The following is an 18,632-nucleotide window of genomic DNA, read 5'->3' on the forward strand; positions in this document are numbered from 1 at the left end:
GTAAATCTTTGGAGTCATCTGGGCCACAGACACATTTCTCCGGGTACATTTTGCCCCGGCGTACAGGACGTGCAGACACACACACACACACACACACACACACACACACACACACACACACACACACACACACCGCCACAGGGAGAGTGATGAAATGAGGAGAAACTCTGTATTGTATTGTTCTCGTTTCCCGAAAAGAAGATTTTACGTGTTGAGAATGACGAATTACGGAAACGCCTCTTTCTCATCACTTGTTTGTCATAATCGGTAGAGCAGTAGCCAAAGGGGACATTCACAGATTCAAAGCCCGAATCATTCTTACTCTGTTTCCATAGTGACAAATGGGGAATGATTGGAAGTACATGTATTTAATTGCCTCTATACGCACTAGAAATCAAATGTAAAGAACGTCTGTATCCAGAGTTGTTTGTTTGGTTGAGGTGAATCAGATTTTCAGAAAAAAACGTTCATCAAATGTAAATCAAGTCGTAGCGAAGCACAGTGAATCGTAAGAAACATTCCCACTGGTTTATCTGCCCCTTGTTACAGCAGCGCGGAGCCGTACACGCCGGCCCTGGCTACTCTATGTTATTTTACAGAGATGTGATTTAGTGCAAACTCTGCAGAGGGAGGTCAGCCGGCGGCGGAGCCCTCGCAGCAACTCTCTAATGGACTGGAAGGGATTCACTCGCAAATCAAACAAACCAGGCGGAAGGGGCTGGAGAACAACATGTGCACACACACACACACACAGACGCATATACACATATACGCTGGCCAGTTGGAAATTAATTCTCCTGCTGTGTGTAACAAACAAGACAGCTTGTTTATGTACAGCCCCATCGCTGCGATAACAACAAGATTGTTGAAATGTGTTCGGATGCAGTCGCACAGCGTCGGTGCTCTTTGACCCGCGGAGCACGGGGCAGGAGCACGCAACCCATCTGGAATATTTCATTCAAAGATTAAAAGTCTGGCTGGGCGGAGGGAAGGCATGAAAGAAAATCCATCTTCACTTGAAACCATTTAAACAATTGGGGCGAGGATTTGGATCTGAGATTAATCTGCTCTCATTTTTTGGCGGAATGGAGTCAGGAGGAGGAGGAGGATGAAAGAAGCAGGGATTCAGAATCTCTCTGTTTGAGGATTAGAATCACATCTCTGTTAAAATGAGCTGGAAACGACACCTTTTACCACTTCTTCATATGGAGAAGTGAAAAGGAGTTCAGGGCAGTAATTAACACGATAGTTACAAGACCCAAACAACATGAATATTTATAGAAAAACATTATAAAAACTTATTCTGAAGCCAAAAGAAGCAAATGAATGAGCAGTGTCATCTGATGGATGGTATATAGGTGATGGACAGATGAACCCGAGCATTCCCAAACCCATTTGCAAATTCAAACAGACTATAGAGTGCAGTTTGTTCTTCTTCTATGCCGTCTAGGGGCGGCTGTGGCTCAGGAAGTAGAGCGGGTCGTCCGCTAACCAGAAAGTCCGTGGTTCAATCCCCGGCACCTTCAATCTGCGTGTCCTTGGGCAAGATACTGAACCCTGCATTGGAAACGATGGCTGTGCCGACGGTGTATGAATGTGTGGTGCAAAGTGGTGAATGTGATTTGTGATGAAAAGCTCTTGGTACAGATACAAATATCAAACTGCTGCATTTTTTGATAAATGGTTGTGATTGGTCGGACCAGTTTCAGGAAGGATGGAAACATGTTTTACTCTTATAAAATGTATTTCTCCTGAAATTTCATCTGTCTGTTATTTAATGTTTAGTGATAAACACCAGATTCTTAATCCTTTAGAAAAAAATGTGACTTTCATATTTTCTTTTAGATTACACACATGATTTGTGCCAAATAACAACACGAGCAGAACAGTTTGAAACAACCTCAACTCTCTGAAGTGTCACATCATTTAGCCTCAAGCAGCTTCTCTCATTTGAAGTCTTTAAAGATGAACGTGTTGACTAAATACTTCACGAAAAAAACGTGCCCCTGCGGTTGCTGTTATCAGCCGCCACGTTGCGACTCGCCGTATCAGATGGCGTGGGACCTCGTCGTGCTGCGACACGTTGGCTCCGACTATTTGATGATTTGCATCTGTTGTTAAGCAGCCTGCGTGCGACACAAGGTCACAGGTTTGATCCACTTAGTCGCCGACTTGTGTCTGTCGACAGCTCGCTGCGTCTCGCGTCTGTCAAAGTGTCGGCGAGCCTCTGAACCTCGGGCCGCTCGTCTGGGCCTCCCTTGATAAGTGCACGACTTAAAAGCACATTTTATAAAAGTTAAACGCTCATTAAATTCTGCTGCTGTAACACATTTGATGTTGGAGGAAAATGACTCTGTTCTTTGCGGCGGCGTGTTGTTCGGTTCCCCTCTCTGCAGCTCCACTACACTTCCACCCTTTCTACAGCTCCTCTCCCTTACATCTCTCATCAGTGCATTGAGATGCAAACCTAATGACAATGTCGTATTTTTGGTAACGCTATTAACCGTCTCTATTGTATAATTAAACAGATGGAAATGTGCATAAGTGTAGAAAATCTGCCGACATGCACACAGGCCCTTAGATAACAGATACTCTGCTGCGGCCTCAGTGTTTTTCATTGAGAAGCAGAATTAATGACCTGTACCATTTCTAATGCTGGAGCCCGGAGACATTATCATTTGATCCTCCGGGAGAAGACGTGAAGCCTGCACATGCATGCAAGACCTTATAGTTTGAGCTACTAAAGTGGAGAGAAGCCTTCTACTACGGTTCAGCCCATAAAGATCGCATGTTCCTCATGTCGTACAGAAAATCTGGTTTTCTTCCTGTTTTCTTCCACAGACTTTTCTTTTCTTTTGCCGTAATGATAATTAATTCAGAAAAAGGACAAGTTGTTTTGTAGTTGTGTGGGTGTGAACATGTGGATGTGATTCAAAACCAAAAAACAAGGTGAAACAGTGTTGTTGTGAACCTAAAATTTTAAAAAAGGCTGATCCGGGCTCTACGTGCTGAATGCTCTGCAGCTGCTTTCAGGACGAACTCTGGGGAATTTGATTGCAGAGAAAAGCAACTTGTTTGGTTGCTGAGCTGCGACGTTGTCGGATCAAGAGCAGGATCGAAAAAGGGCGATTTAACTGCCTGAACATGTTTTTTTGTTTTGTCTGACCTCCTGTGTTGCTGCAGGGGTCATGGTGAATACTCCAGGGTTTGGTCAGTGAGGTCACGTCTGCACACATGGTGACACAAGCACTCTGCAGCCCAACAGAAGCCACAGTTTAAGTCTCCAGCAAAAGTCAAACAATACTGCTTCATATTGTGTAGATTAGCAGTTTAAAAAGTGTGTTCCTAAACAATAGAAAGTTAATCTCAGCACAGATAAGAACTCCTGTAAACTCTCGACTTGGTGCTGAAAGTTTCAGACCCGCTGCCTCTGAGCCCCTTTGGCTTCCAACACCGAGAGGAGAAAGAACCAGATCTTGTTTCCTGTGGCACCATGGGGTCGAGGAGCCGTGTGCTCGGTGTGACTTGTTGTGGTTTGGTAGCTGTGTACTCTGAGAAACATTGGCATCGTGTCAAGTCGTACACTCCCGGGGCTGAATCAACACTGATGATGTCTGTTCATGCTCTGCGGATTTAAACATGACAGCTCCCGAGGAGTCGAAAACACCAGGATCTTGTTTGTATTCGAGTTCGGGGCCTGGATCCATCTTGTTGTGTCCCTTACTTTTTTTTTTTTCTATCTGTCATATTTTGGTCACGCTTCAAGCTCTCCTGTCAGAGAATCCTCCTGCAGCCCCCCCCCCCCGTGTTATTTATTTACTGATTCTGCAAGCTCTGATCTCGCTCTCCTCATATCTGGTTTTATACCTCATTCCTCCCCACAGTCACTTGTAAGCACCTCGTCGTTACTTCAGTGCAGAAGGTCTCGCTAATTAGTCCAATCATTACTATAATTACAGATCACAGAGGCATGATTGGGAAGGTCAGGCAAGGTTAGGCTGCCTCAGCCAGGCTGAATAAGTGATTCTTCTCGCCGAGCATAGAAACAGTGCCGCAAGTTCCTGGTGGGGTTTCTGTTGCTGGTTAAATCCTGTTTGTGTGTGTGTGTGTGTGTGTGTGTGTATAAACTTATATGTGCTACTAACACTTGTATACACGTTTAACCCTGCGTGCGTGTGTTACTCTGAATTCAGTGACGAGGAAGCTTCAACCTGACTCTGCATTGATTGATAATTAGAGCTTCTCTATATAACAATCGATTAGGTTGTCCCAATAAATAAATAATCATTCAAACCCTCAAGTTGCAGTTTCAGTTTCTTCTCACATCGCTCATCGGGGACACGATACACTCGACACCCAACAGGGTCTAGATCCTCTCAAGAATGCCGCTGAATCGCAGGAGCCTCAGAAAATGTTTCAGGATGGTTTCCAGTGTCGACCTGTTTCCACACAGACCGATGTGGAAATGTTGTTTGTGACCGAGAGAAGCTTTTCCAGCTCTTACAGCTTCTCTCAGCTTCTTCTTTGGCGAGCGTTGGACAATCCGCTGAACGTTCTCCCTTCCCTGCGTTCAGAAAGGTTGAGTGAAGACAGATCTTCCACCTGGAAATGAGTCGCCCTGTGTGATTTGACGCGTCACCGAGCGCCTGCGTCAGTTCTTGTGTAACAGATAATGAAACGGAACCGCATGGACCTTTTTGATGAGTCATGCCCGAGCCCATCCAGCTAGAGATCTGCTTTAGGGTTGTGTTGCTGTGCAGTTTGCATTTGTTTAAAATTGAGATACACACACACGCACACAGACAAATAAAATAATAGATTGTTAAATTTAAGATGCTGCGGTGGAATCATGCCCAAGCTTCAGATTGTGTTATCTTCAGAGCGGAGCCATTCGCATTGAACGCATAAAAAACAGTAATTGCTCAGCGTTGCGTGAGGATTTTCCGTCTTTTCTTTTATTGCACTTTAAAAAGATTGAGCATCCCATTGTTGCCTGTAAGTAGTTGCTCTCCACAGAGCAGTTTCCCCCCCAATTCTGTCCCCGTCTTTGTGAATCCCACTCCGTCACTTACTGTATCAACAGCAACTATAATCAGCAGTGGGCTTCGTGCCACTCTCATAAAAAATGGAGAGATGGCTGAGCACAGAACGAGAGAAAGCAAAGGACACGGAAGATCCATCACCCACATCATTGTGTTCCAGACTTGAATCTCCGTTAGTGTGTTAGATACTAAATTAGATGTTGTGTGCTCATAAGTGGCCTCGTTGTTGAGCTGTAACAAAGTTAAGTTTAAAGCTTTGTGCGTCGGTCGTTCCCGAGAGTTTTTTGATTCGTTAATCAAGTATCAAGTCATGGTGTTGGTGTTGCTTTCTCACGAGGGTTTGCTGATTAGGAAGGTTTGAGTTCTGCTGAAGTAAAACCTCTTCCAGATACTTGGATGTGAAACATTTCAACTTCTGAATCTGTACTCGGCAGCTTCTGGGAAATAGATGGTTCTCGGTCCCTTCTCTTCTATCAAAGTTGACTATTAACGTATTAACTGATCCAACTAATGGTTGTGACCTAAACCTGCAGTGTAGGTCTATAGAAGCATATCGGACATCTAGTAACTGTAGCTTCTCTCCTCATAACTTAGTAATTATCGTTAACTTCTCGTAAAGTTTCTGTTTCCAGACACCTTCGCCCACACAGGGAACAACTTGAATGCCTCCCAAACTTTCTGGGCCTTTTTCTTTTTCCTCTTCATCTCCGCCCGAGGTGTTCTCCTTTGTGGCTGTCGCAGCTCTGCAGCTAACTAACTGGTTCCTGTTTTAATGAATGTGGATAATGGGCAGTGTGGTAAATAGCCCTGATTGCTCTTATCTCCGGGGCTAATGATGTCTTGGGCTCTTTTCAATTAAGGTGGAAGCAAGGTCACTTAAAGGTTTGCTTCATAGCCCAGACATTCAGCTTCATTAAAGCCTGAGTGTGTATTCATTAATGCTCCCGCCACAGGTCCCTGAAGCACATGCTCTGCTTCGCTCTTTTCATCCTCCATAAACTAATTAAGAACTTATTAATTCCACACAACAGTCTGGGCTTTGGATCCTTTCCTGCAGAGTCCCTCTTGGTAGTGGTTCTGGTTTATCTGTGCGTTCGCCACAACAACCACAGCTGAGGTCGGAAACTTTAAGGGATGCTTTGTCTTCAAAGCCGCGCGGGTTGTTTTTCATTTGGCGCTTTATTCGCTGAAATGACTCATTTGTGTCACCATCATGCTTCTGTTGACAGAGAATTTTCAGAGTAGAGACATGAAACGGAGGTGCAGCACAAACTCTACTAGGAACACTATTCAAAAGAGCCTCAGTCATTTGCAGCTCGGATTCCACAAGATATTGGAAACGTTTGTTCAATAATTATTGTCTTTGTACGATGAATTTCCATATTGTATGATCATTTTAACATTTTGTGACACTTAGTTTAATCAGTGGTAATCTTGATAGCAAAATATGGATCAGGTCTGTGTTTATGCATCTCCTCTCACGTGACTTCTTTCCTTGTGATGATGAACGTGACTCGCTCAGCTCAGTTTGATCCCGACACACACCCATAGCTCATCGTTGTGATGCACCGAAGCGCCACTTTTGCTTCGGGTGTGAACAAGAAGCCTAAAGCTGCGTTCCTCCCGTTGTTCTCATTTCATATCTCGCGGTAACGCTTCCTCCAGCACCGTGTTGGTTCTTTTTAATTCCGTTTGACTGCAATAAGTTCATTTGTTGTCAGACAAAAAGAGAAAAAAAAAAGGCCTCAAGGTTGCTCATAACTCCGACTCGTTTTTCTCCCTGCACTGTTTTCCAAGTGTGCAATTCACCGACGTGTCTCGGGCTCCATTTTTATCTGTCACATTCGTTTGCGGCTGATGGCCGCCGATGCTCGGCTCATTAAGAATTCTCCCCCTCCTCCTCTTCCTCCTCCTCCTCCTCCTGCTGCTGCTGCTGGTGCCGCCGCTGGCACGTCTCCTTTTGAGCCGAGAGGCTGCGACTCTGACTCACGTTCGTCCTTGACTGACACCCCCCCCCCTTCCTTTCTTTTCATGAGTTTGCCATTTATACTTCCTCTGATTCCTTTTTGCTTCTTTATCAGAGCCCACGTATTGTTCTTTTCAATTTCTCCGTCATTTTGTCCTCATTTCGTCTCCGTGAATTGTTCCCTGATTCCCTGTGATGATAGTGGTTTTACTGTTTCTGACCATGTCTCTTCTCCTCCTCTCTCTCTCTCTCTCTCTCTGTCTGTCTGTCTGTAGGAGCTGGTGGGCAGTAACCCTCCGCAGAGGAACTGGAAGGGAATAGCGATCGCCCTTCTTGTCATTCTGGTCATCTGCTCGCTGATCGTCACCTCCGTCATCCTGTTGACACCAGGTACACGGCACAGGGAGGGGGGGGAGGGGCCACAACACCATGCATCGCTCTGTTTACACGGCGATTATTATGCACTGACATGCCCATTAGGTTTCGCAATCAATCCGGGCCGGAACAATGCAAAGAGTAATGTCTGTCTCTGTCCTGGTCGGCTGGGCTCTCGTGCACTATTTGCAGTGTCACCCACGGGAGCGTCACAGTGAACTTGGGCACAGGGGATTTGGTGAAGGTCAGTAAACCTCATTGAAGATCAGCCTGTGCAACATTTCTTTCTTCACAAGTGCAGGTCTCATCTGCCTCGTGCACTTAGACCCTAAACTCTGCACCTTTTGGATGTCTCAGTTATTTTAGGTTTCATCTCAAAATGACCTTCAGGCTTTCTGTTTGCAGAATTACATTAAACTTCAATCAGCAAGTCATCTGTTTATATTCAGGCGCATTAAAGGTCCTTGGTGTAGTTTTATGTGCTGCCAGAACCATATCAGTGAGCGTGAACTATAACTCACCGACAAAGACGGTAATCACTGTGTCCGTGTTTCAGAAATACGGCATGTAGATGTCAGAGCTCGGTGGCAAAGCACGGGGGGGAAGTTTTCAAAAGCAATTCAAGGTTGTGTTTTTCTACATAATCCTGAGAGATGTCGACAGGTGTCGGAGCAGAAGTGTCGCCGGCGTAGACCTCAGTGCAGCAGGTGTCAAAGCAGCGAGGATCAAAACGCCTCGTCACCTCCTGGCCGCGACCCTTTTCCTGTCCTGTGGCGTTTGTTATGATGGACTTGAGCTGTTTAATGTGCCTTTCCCAAACAAGGCACACCAGCGGGGGTTGGGCGTCAAACGGAGGCCGGGCAGGTGGCGTCTGCAGCTTGTACCTCGCACTTATATTTCCTGTCGTCGCATCAAACCAGAGTTGCCAAGTCTCGACAGGAGCCAAGTCTCTGCCGCAGCTCTGAGGTCTCCTGTAAAGTTCAGTGTTTTTTCCGAGGGAATGTGGTATTTGAGAAACATCTGGGATATTTAAAATGTTTTCTTTCCGCGTCAAATCCATTTCAAGTTGCTGTGGATTAATTAGATGTGTTGAGCAGCTCAGGTGAGCTTCAGGATGCTGCAGCTTTATAAATCACTCCTCAAGGACGGTCGGTTGTTTGTGGAAAGAGTTTATTTGACCCTTTCTTGAGGTTGTTGTTTTCACGATGGACTGTTTTATTTGTAGAGTTAAAGTAAAGGTTCATCCTCAAATACTCACAGTACTTTGTGTATCTTTAACCTGATGTATTTCCTCAACTATGATAAATATTTGTTTCTTGAGTTTTGGTCTGTGGCTTTTTTTTTGGGGATAATTCAGACTCGGTCCCTCGATGAAAGTAAATCTTAACGAACTCTTCAACATTTTGGATCAGAAACTCAATCTCCTTCCTGTCACAAGTTAGATGAGGAGACTCTTATCTCTTTCAGGTCTGTAAATTAAACATGAAGCCACCAGTTAGCTCAGCCAGCATGAAACTGGAAGTGAGGCCGAGTCGTAGCCCTGATCCGGAGGTGAAGTGTTTTATGTCTCATTCATTCATTCATTAGGGCTGATTTAGGATTACTATGGAGGCTATAGGCTGCATATTAGTCAACCATATCAATTACTTATTGTTAGACTGGTTTTATTCAACTTTCTTATGCAAACTGAAAATATTTAGTAGTGGGTCGTTCCTGTGTACTCATGCACCACTGCACATTTAGCCGGCTCAGTTTAATACTAAGATCCGCCAGTTCTAAAGGTCACGGATTAACATGTTATTAGTTTTCGCCTTGTTGACTCTGTACAAAAACCTCTAGCCGATTATTAATTCTCACGGTTCGGGATGATTTAACATGTTCAACAATGTCCTGAGGTTGTAAAGTCGTCAGTGTCCTCCAACCAAAGCACTTGATAAACGGTCAAATGTCCAAATCCCTCGTCAGCCCACACCTTCCAGACGTTCAGACAGAATATACTCGTACATAGACAGAGCAATGCTGACTTTAATTTCCATCGAGAAGTACGTGTGGATATAAAATACATTTTCATCATCGCCAGGTTTTCAAATTTCATATTTCACACACTTTCCATGAGGATCTCCTCAGATGCATTTTGTGGTTGTCTGTTCTGGCTCCTGTCTCTGGATGAGTCTCTTCTCCCTCTTAAGATGAATTCCTTCATGAATGATTGTGAACGAAAATAATGAGCAACGGCGAGAAGGCCTTGATTCTCCGGCAGTGAAACCACAGTTACAGGCGCAGCACAGATTTTATATTCTCCGTTTTTCTCCCTTTTCACATAGTTGAAAAATGCTGTATGATGGAAAAAAACCTCCACTGTTGCTGCTGTAAATCAATCAGAGAACGTTTGGTCTCTTATCTGTTTGAAAAAAGAAGAGTTTGCAGAGCAGAAAATGTCTCAGGGCTGCGTCTGTGTCTCGTTTTATGAATATTTCAGATAATATAACAAAGATTAAGCTCGATTTAAAAACAAAAACACACACAACGCGGAATCTTTGCTCGGCATTTGAGGAAAATAACTCAAGGGCTTAATTACATACAAATTAGTGCAAGGGTTTTTAAAATGCTACATGCAGCAGTCAATCACAACAACTCATTTTACTCTAATTACACTACGAGGACAAATATTTTGGCAACTCCTGCCCCCCCACAGCAGACTGCAGCAGTGCGGCTCGGCTGAGGAGATATGAGATGGCGTGTTGTTTCCACTCGGTTAGGAGGGTTTGTTGATGGATGTTCCTCCGCCAGACGGGCCGGCCACTTTCTAACTGCTCCTGACAACCACTTTGTTCTCAGGGAAAAAAAACAAAAAACGTGCACACGCAGACTCGCACGCACGCCGGTCGACTTTTCCTCCTCTGACAGGCTGCGTCTGCTGTAACTGATGGCTACAGGTTTCTAAGAGCCCGCTCTGTTCCATACATCAGTACAACTAGGTCAGATGTTGGGTATCGGCAGCCGTGTGTTCGTCAGACGGAGGGATGTCAGTCTGACTGACAGTGAGGAGCTTAAACTGTGGCAGGATGGAACGCTGGGGTAATTTGGTGCAGGTGAATACAGACAGTCAGATTATGGCACGAAACCAGAATTCAGCTTCTTTAGATGCGTTCACTCAAGCTATGGTTATTGTAATTTTGATCATATTGGGATTATGACATTGATTGTAGGTAATATTTATACCCCTGAATAAATGGTTCTAACATTATAACGATTTCTTACAATCAGCATAGAGCTCTAACTCATTCACTCTTATTTCCGTACTGTGGTCTGATTACCGACTCATAAAGTCTGCGTGCTGAAGTGTCCTTGGGCAAGGCACCGAACCCTGAATTGCTCCTGACAGCATGTGAGTGTGAATGTCAGCTGTACTCATCGAGACTAGAGAATAATTCTAACTAGATACAGTCCAATGTTAACATACAGTCCATGATCACGCTCTGGATTCTAATGAGGATTTAAATCCACTCCTTGACGGCTCCAAGATAATTTCTCTGTCTTTCATCTCAGCTGCTGAATATCTAATTATATATCGAAAGTGAAAGACTGAATAGATGCTTTTACCTTTTTCTTTTGTCGTCAACACTTCAGACTTTCTGAGAACCTTCAAATTATCCGTCAACCTGCCGGGTTCAGCGTTGGACTGAAACTCCCTCTGCCATTGCTTCCTATTGAAAAGAGGTCGTGGTACATTAGCATACATACATACTGAGCCCGACCCAGCTGGATCTGACTGTTCCTGGGTTTTTTCAGCCTAATTCAAAGTTTCTGCCTGTGATCACAAGCTCTGCGGGGGGGGCGATAAAGACGTATGACTTCAGAGCCTTAAAGAGCTGAACAGGAAACGTATTTTTAAGCGTTCACATGTAGAACGTCATCAGCCCATGAATCTGCCAATCAGGACTGATTATAAATGCAGTATTTATCCCCTGTAAACCTCCACATCTGATGGAGGCCGCTAACGTCCCCCTCTAACGTCCCCCCCGCAGCCGATACACAGTCTGGTGACTCCGATAATCACACTGAAACTCCAGCGAAGCACCGAGCAGATGCCTTCAAAGGTGTTTTTGTCCCCGGTGATGAAATCGGAGAGGAAGTGAGGATCAGTCGATTGTCTGTCCATCTGTTAGGCACAATATGACACACACACACACACACACGCACACACGCACACACACCTGAAGTGATTGTTCCGTTCTTGCAATTTTAAAAACACTTTGATTCGGGGTTTGCAAATTATTTGTATTTCTTTGATTTTTAACACAAAAACAAAGGCTTCTCTTCGCCGATGCATGTGACGGATATTTGCTCCGGCACCGCTGGTCTGTCATTGACTCTGACAGGACGACGTGACAGGTGCAATATTATCGCCGTCACTCAAAGAAGATTTCAGACGTCTTGTTTTTTTAATGAAAAAAGACAAATTCTAATAAGAGCGTCTTATTTTTAATTCCAACAGCAGACAGTTATTTTTCCCATTTCATCCAAAACCAAGACTTTAAACTGTGACTAACCCGAATCAAACATTACTCTCAGGTTGCTACAAGCGCTAAAACTATTTAATCTGTTAGTCCGGTGCTTCCCGAGCTTAACTACACATTTAAACATGGCCGCCCTTCTGGAAAATCGGGTAAAAAAAAAAACTCCCTCTGCAAACTTAAACGACTCAGTGGAGCGCAAACCTCCGCCAAGGCCCATCAGGCGCCTGAAATCAGTCAAGCTGCAACAAATTTCACACACTTTTAGATATCAGTTCCTTTAAATGTACCGGATACCTGGATTATTTCCTGGGAAAACCATCAGAATTTTGAAAGAAATCGCACAGTTAAAGAAATCTGGATCCGCTCCAAACTTCTATTGGTTCTTCCTTGAGCTGTTCCACATCCCACCACCAGGTTCTGTGGGAGTTCATTCACAATCAAAGAGACAAATGAACCAACAAACAAACAGATGATAACACAACCTCCTTGGTGGAGCTACTACCTGAGTGATTCAGATTCACACTGATTTTACACTGATTCATTAATCAGTGTGTGATGCGACAAGAGGAAGATGTGTAGTGTTACTCCGTGTTACCAGACTCTCTCTGAAACTCCTCTTCCTCCTGCTCCTCCTCTTCTCTTAAAGACGATTTCTCCGACAGCTGCTGCACCGGGATAGAAATTAGAGGGTTTGATTAAGGGAAAGATTCTTCTTGGTGCTGTAGCAGATGAAAGATGCAGAAAAGAAAGTGTTGATGTTGAATCCTGGTTTGATCATTTAATTAGAGTGTAAAGTAATTGTGTTATATTTTTACACGATTTACTACAATCTCATCTACTTGACATCGCTACGGCTTTAATTATTTATCTTTCAGATTTAATTATGCTTCCACGGCAACAGCCAGTGGCCAGAGGCAATTTGTTTTGGGCTTGTTTTCGTCCATAGGTGCGTCTGCATTCGGCAAATGTCAATTTCTTTAACTCAAGGAGGAACTGATCAGAATTCAGAGGTCAAAGTATAAAGGTCAAGGTCACTGTGACCTTATAAAACACATTTTTGGTTCTTGTGAACATCTCAGGGGCACCGGAAGGGAATTTCTTCAAATTTGGTAGAAACGTTCTCTTCTTAGACGTAAAGAAAGATGACCTGATTTGATTTTGGTGGTCGGGGGTCAAAAGTTAAGGTCATGGTGACCTCATGTTGTTGCACAAACATCCACTTGGACTCAAGAATGTTTTATTTGCCTTGTGAACGTGAAATCTCAGGAGCACTTTAAGAGAATCCTTTCAAATTTGGCACAAACGTTCACTTCAACTCACAGATTAACTGTGTCGATTTCAGTGGTCAAAGGTTAAAGGTCACAGTGACCTCATATGAGTCTGGATAAAAACATGTATGGACTGAAACCTTCCTTTTCTTACTGTGAATGACCTGTTTCCATCTCTAACATTTAGTCAGAGGCACAGTTTATTGTTAGGCGTCGACCTTACACTGTGTCCTATAGAAATAAAACTAAATTTAATTGAACTACATAACCAGGTAATGGCCCTACAGGCTTATCATAGCTATTATAGAAGTGAGGCTGAAAGTATCTGAAAACCTTTTTCCTCAGTCTGAGAACCTAAAGTGCTGCGTGATTTTTAAATAAATATGTCGGCTGTGTAGTGCATGTAAATCATCGGCAGCTAAAACATGTAAAATGGGCTGTGATTGCTCAGTAGCAGCGTTTTCTCTGCCACTGAACGCACGCAGCGGGTCATGCAGCCGTATGGATCCTCAGACTCGTCTAAAAGCTTTTTCATTTTTCAGCGTCTCAATAGACGGTGTCAGTTCCACATAATGGTCGGCCCGCTGATGGCTTCGGCTTCACAACGCTGCAAAGAAACAAGTTTTAAAGAAACACTTAGTCCTGGTCTTTCTTTTGTTGAACGCCATTATTTCAGTCGAGCGTGATCACTCTCCCTCTCTCTCTCTCTCTCTCGTCCATTTTTTGTAAGTTGCTTTAAAACTTGAAAACACGTTTCTTCTTCCTGTGACTCGTTTGTTATTCTACCCCTAAAATAATTCAATGTGCTTCATGACCAAGACCTAGAGGTCATTTTATTTACAGATATCGAAACACGTCGTCACTTCTGCCTTTTCTCACTCGTGTCAAGTCGGGCCATGTGTTTACAGATGAAGGTAATAACCTCTTGCAGTTTGGTGCGTCGGGGCTGCACCTCTGTGGCTTCACACTCTCACCGTCGTGTTTGAACTGTTGAAGAGGTGCTGAAGGATGTAAATAAACACAAAGAACAGATTTCTGGTCCACGTCTGACTCTTCACACCCAAACAAACACTTAAAGAGAAGCAGCTCCTTTCACTGCACTTCATACTGGACTCTGCCATCTGGGTTTATTCACAGGTGTGGACTCACATGCACTCACATGCACACACACACACGCACATGCAGCTGGACAGGCTACTAAAAGCAGCTCAGATGAATATGTGCTCATGTAGTTCAGGAAGCCGCTGTATCTTTGTATTGAAAGTAGTTGTTCGCTGCTGCATTCATGTTAAAAATCTTGTGTATTTATGACGTATACAGGTTAGAAAGAGTCACTTTTTGAAAGTGTTAGATTGGAAACTCTACGACCATTATTTCTTTGGCTATAAAGCAATTTTCTTTCTTTAGTTTTTGATAATTTATTTAGTGTACGGGCCTCAGGGAGATGTAAGCTTTCATTCTAAGTCCTAAGATGGTTTTCATTGTTTATACGGACCATGAAAACCCCAATAAAAGGAAGAATTAAAAAGAATTAATGAATATAATCCTGTGTATATATATAACCTTTGAATAATTTACCTACAAGATGCATTCATCCTGGTTTAAAGAGCAGTAGAGGAGTGGGAGTTCTAAACAGACTAATAAACAGATGTGTGTTGTCATCACGGCCGGGGCTTGTTCTTTCTGCCGCTGCCATCTGCGTGTGCAGCCTCTAAACATGGCTTGTAGCTGTTATGAATATATGTGTTTTATTTTCTGCTGTTTGCTTGAAAATGGAATTTAATAACCTTGGTTACCAACGGAAATATTCCTCCCATTCAAACATCACGCAGCGGCGCCTGTTGCGTTCTTTTCCTATTCATCGCTCTGTTTTTTATTCGTATTCTTCTCTTGTGTGTGTGTGTGTGTGTGTGTGTGTGTCTATAGGTGTGTACTCAAAACACAGAATATGCTTTCATACTGCTGCAGGTGAAGAAAATGTTATCCAACACACAGAATGCCAGCTGGACAGGATAAGCAGAGGGATTAAACATCACACATTAGATTAACAATCCAAAATATCACAGGTCTGATCCCCCTGGTAACCACCGTGTCCTGTCGGGGGGGGGGGGGTTCCTGTGTCGGAGACTGAAACCGTCAAAGTCACAGTTAAAGCGACGCAAAGATGTAACTTCAAATTGAGTTTGCCCGTCGTGTATATTTGCATTTTTGCTTTCCATCTTCCAATAACGTGCGCGGAGGTGAAATGAGTCACATCACGGAGCAGGAGATGATGTGATGAGCATTGATGGATGAAATTAAGCTGAAATGAATTGCAGGATGCGTCTGCTGTAAATATGCACGATGATCAGAAGATGCACGAGTCTTAATCAAAGACCTCGGGGAGGTTATTCTGCTTCTTCTCGAATTTTTCATCTCTTTTTTATTATTTCTGTCTCAGCTCTTTTATTCTCTGAAAGGTGAACAGTCGCAGACCTGCAGGAGAAACTTGTTAAGATGCAGCTGCAGATCAAAAGGTGTTGAGAGAACATTATGTATTCTCTCAGTTTTATCTTTACACCTTGTTTTTTTTCTTTATGGCTCAGACTTAAATATTTTTCAAACTTTATAGATGTTCTTGCTATCCACAGAAGTTGAGACGACATTAAACAATAGCAGGAGAAAAAGAAGAGGAAGCAGCTGCAGGATTTCTGGAGTCTTCACCTCCGACATTATAACAATATATAACATTATATAACAATAACCATAATGATATTCCAGCAGCAACTATATTAAGGAAGTGCAATAGTTGATACATTTTCTTCATTCAAGCGTAAATACTTATTTCTACGGACTTTATTCAAAAACGTTAGCGAATGCAATCGCTGAATTGACAACATACCGATGACAGACATCTACAAACCAACGTTTAAACTGTGATTTCATTTAAATTGCAGAAAACTGTCTTTCTGAGTTTGTGTAGTCGCTGCACACGGAGTTGCTGAGTTCTCTGTTTGTTCCTTTGCAGGTGAGGACGACCGTCTGGCTCTCAAGGCCAAGGTGACGGTGGGAGACCTGTTCAGGAAAGACTTGAAGGTTCACGACCCCAGCGCCAAATGGATCAGCAGTAAGTAATAATCCTGTTGAACATTAAAAATGGTGCAAGGCTGTTTTTAAAGGATTCCTGCAAGAGCAATATTTTTGTTTTCTCAGTTGTGGGAAAAGCAAAAACAAGACTGTGCAGATATTTGACAAATACTTGTAATACTCTGATGCACTCTGATGAGGAAGTACTTCATAACTAAGTATGTCAGAGCTTCGATGAGAGGAGGTTGTTTAAATTCACTCAGCGCATCTTAAAAGGGATTTAATAGGAAACTCTACAGCATCACAATGATCTGGTTGGACAGTTAATGTCCTTGTTTCTACTTCTGGACCAATCAGAGTCAGGAGGAGCGATGCTTAACAGTCAGAGAGAAGGAGAACGCAGGTAACTCTGAGGAGAGTTTGACATCAGCTGTGTTTAAGATACAAAGGAGCAGATGTGGCACAAACAAAGCACCAAAAAAAAATCTGTGACAACACTAAGCTACAGAGTCAGTGTGTTCCAGCGCCTCAGGAAACAGGAGCTGAGCTGTGTGAGGAATACAGAGTGACCGAACACAAATAATACACATCCAGGGACTCCAGAGTTCAGCTTCTACAGCAGCCGCTGCGATTTCAGTTATTACACTGGAGAAAGTGGTTCTTCTAATTATATATTTCTGCTTTTTGCTTCATAGCAAATGGCAAAAATGCCTCACACTGCAAAGCCGGGAATACACGACATGATTTAAGACCGATTTTGACGTGATTTCTGAGTTTTGCAACCCATTTCAGAGACGAACTGATTTTTAGCTTCGTTATGCATCGTTTGTTTTACAAGGGGATGCAAGGAGGGATCTGAATGACACATAACAACGGCCGAAAGAAAATCGGAGATGCAGCTTTTGTAAACTTTGCTCCCAAGTCAGAGAAGCTAGTTCAGTAAACGTCTTGAAAAGAAAACCTAAAACATTTACCTTTACAAACAAACTGTGACTTCTTCTTCTTTGAATGAAACACCGAGCTGGTCCAGACGAGCAGACACAACGTGAGTCGAGTGTGAGCAGGTAAATCCTGAGCTTCAGTTTTCCGTCTCAGACGATTCCCTCGTACAGTGGGAGGTGGAATTTACCAACATTTCTAAAGTCCCTCAGCGTTTGAGCAGCTTAATTCAACCTGCAGCAAACGAAACATTTACTGAAACAATCAGACTTGTTTGTTCTTCACTTTCTTCTTCCTCTTTTTTTGCACCATCTGTCTCCCGTGTTGTGTGTTTGTGTTTGTGTGTCCTTGCTGTGAGACACTCCTCCCTGCGATGTAATCCATATGCTTCAATAGTCGCCCAATTACCTGTAACCACAACCCTCGTTTTTCCTTGATCAACGACTTCATCACCATCAATTTCGGATTGCCTATTTTTTTAAACCGCGGGGCTGCGACAGCGTAAACAGCGGCAGCTCCGCGGGGAGCCCACGAGAGCGAATTCTACTAAAGTAAAAAAAAACAACAACAACAGCGACTTGATCCAGCCTCACGCGTCTGAGCTGCAGTGAGGAGAACGATCACAGCTCCGAGATGTGAGGAATATGTACAGCTGAAGGATTAATGAGGTGGATTTTGTCTCCTCTCTCGTGCCTGACGAAGCTGTCTCCTCCAATCACGGGCATCTAAGATGGCTCCTGGAAACGGCGCAGCTGTTAAACCTCAGACTCAAATCCTGGAAATTGCAAAAAACCTTCCCCCCTCTGTGATTGCTTCTAATCAGATAGGCTGAAAACCTGCATTTATTCCATTAGTGAGTGGAAGATGTGGCTCCTCTGGATCCCGGATGACGAGCCCAGTCTCCGTCAGGCTGATTCCAGTGTTTGTGTTGGTTACAGGTTCCCATATGTGCTGAAGGATGAGGCGTCTCTCGTGTGGCTGAATTGTTGCCGTTTCAAGCTGTGACCCACAAAAGTTGTAAACAAATCGATCGCGCTTGAACGAGCGTCGGCAAACATCTCCAACTGTGTGAGCACTGTACACATCTGGAGGACAACATCTGTCCTCCACTTGTAATTAGAAGCGTGTTTCTCGCAGAAAAACTAGAGTTTGAATTATGTGAAATCGTCGTAATTAGATTAAATTAATTGTGCTTATTTTCTTGCTCAACGATCCCTAAACCTGAGAGTGTGAATTATAAATGCACAGAGAAAAGAAGGCGCTTTGTAAGAATCCATACGTGCAGCAGCCAACGAGACTCGTCATTAAAAAGCCGTCCGCTCTTTCATCTCCTCCTTTTTGTGCTGTTGACGCTGCCGTCCTTGATCTGGATGTATTTTAGTGAATCATTAGACTCGGCTGAGGAGGAGGAGGAGGAGGAGGAGGAGGAGGAGGAGGAGGAGAGAAAGACGGAGAG

General features: G+C 43.6%; 1 protein-coding gene across 5 annotated transcripts in view; it reads left to right on the forward strand.

The window, feature by feature from the left end:
• Nucleotides 1-18,632, forward strand: part of dpp6a (dipeptidyl-peptidase 6a) — a 167,104-nt gene that overhangs the window by 110,643 nt on the left and 37,829 nt on the right. For all 5 annotated transcript variants that reach the window (XM_035142582.2, XM_035142583.2, XM_035142584.2 and 2 more), the window contains 2 exons: nucleotides 7,284-7,398; nucleotides 16,179-16,277. In XM_035142582.2, coding sequence (XP_034998473.1) covers nucleotides 7,284-7,398; nucleotides 16,179-16,277 — 214 coding nt within the window. The remainder of the gene's footprint in view (nucleotides 1-7,283; nucleotides 7,399-16,178; nucleotides 16,278-18,632) is intronic.

This window comes from Hippoglossus stenolepis, chromosome 19 (genome assembly GCF_022539355.2).
Source record: "Hippoglossus stenolepis isolate QCI-W04-F060 chromosome 19, HSTE1.2, whole genome shotgun sequence".
NCBI classification, from domain to species: Eukaryota; Metazoa; Chordata; class Actinopteri; order Pleuronectiformes; family Pleuronectidae; genus Hippoglossus; species Hippoglossus stenolepis.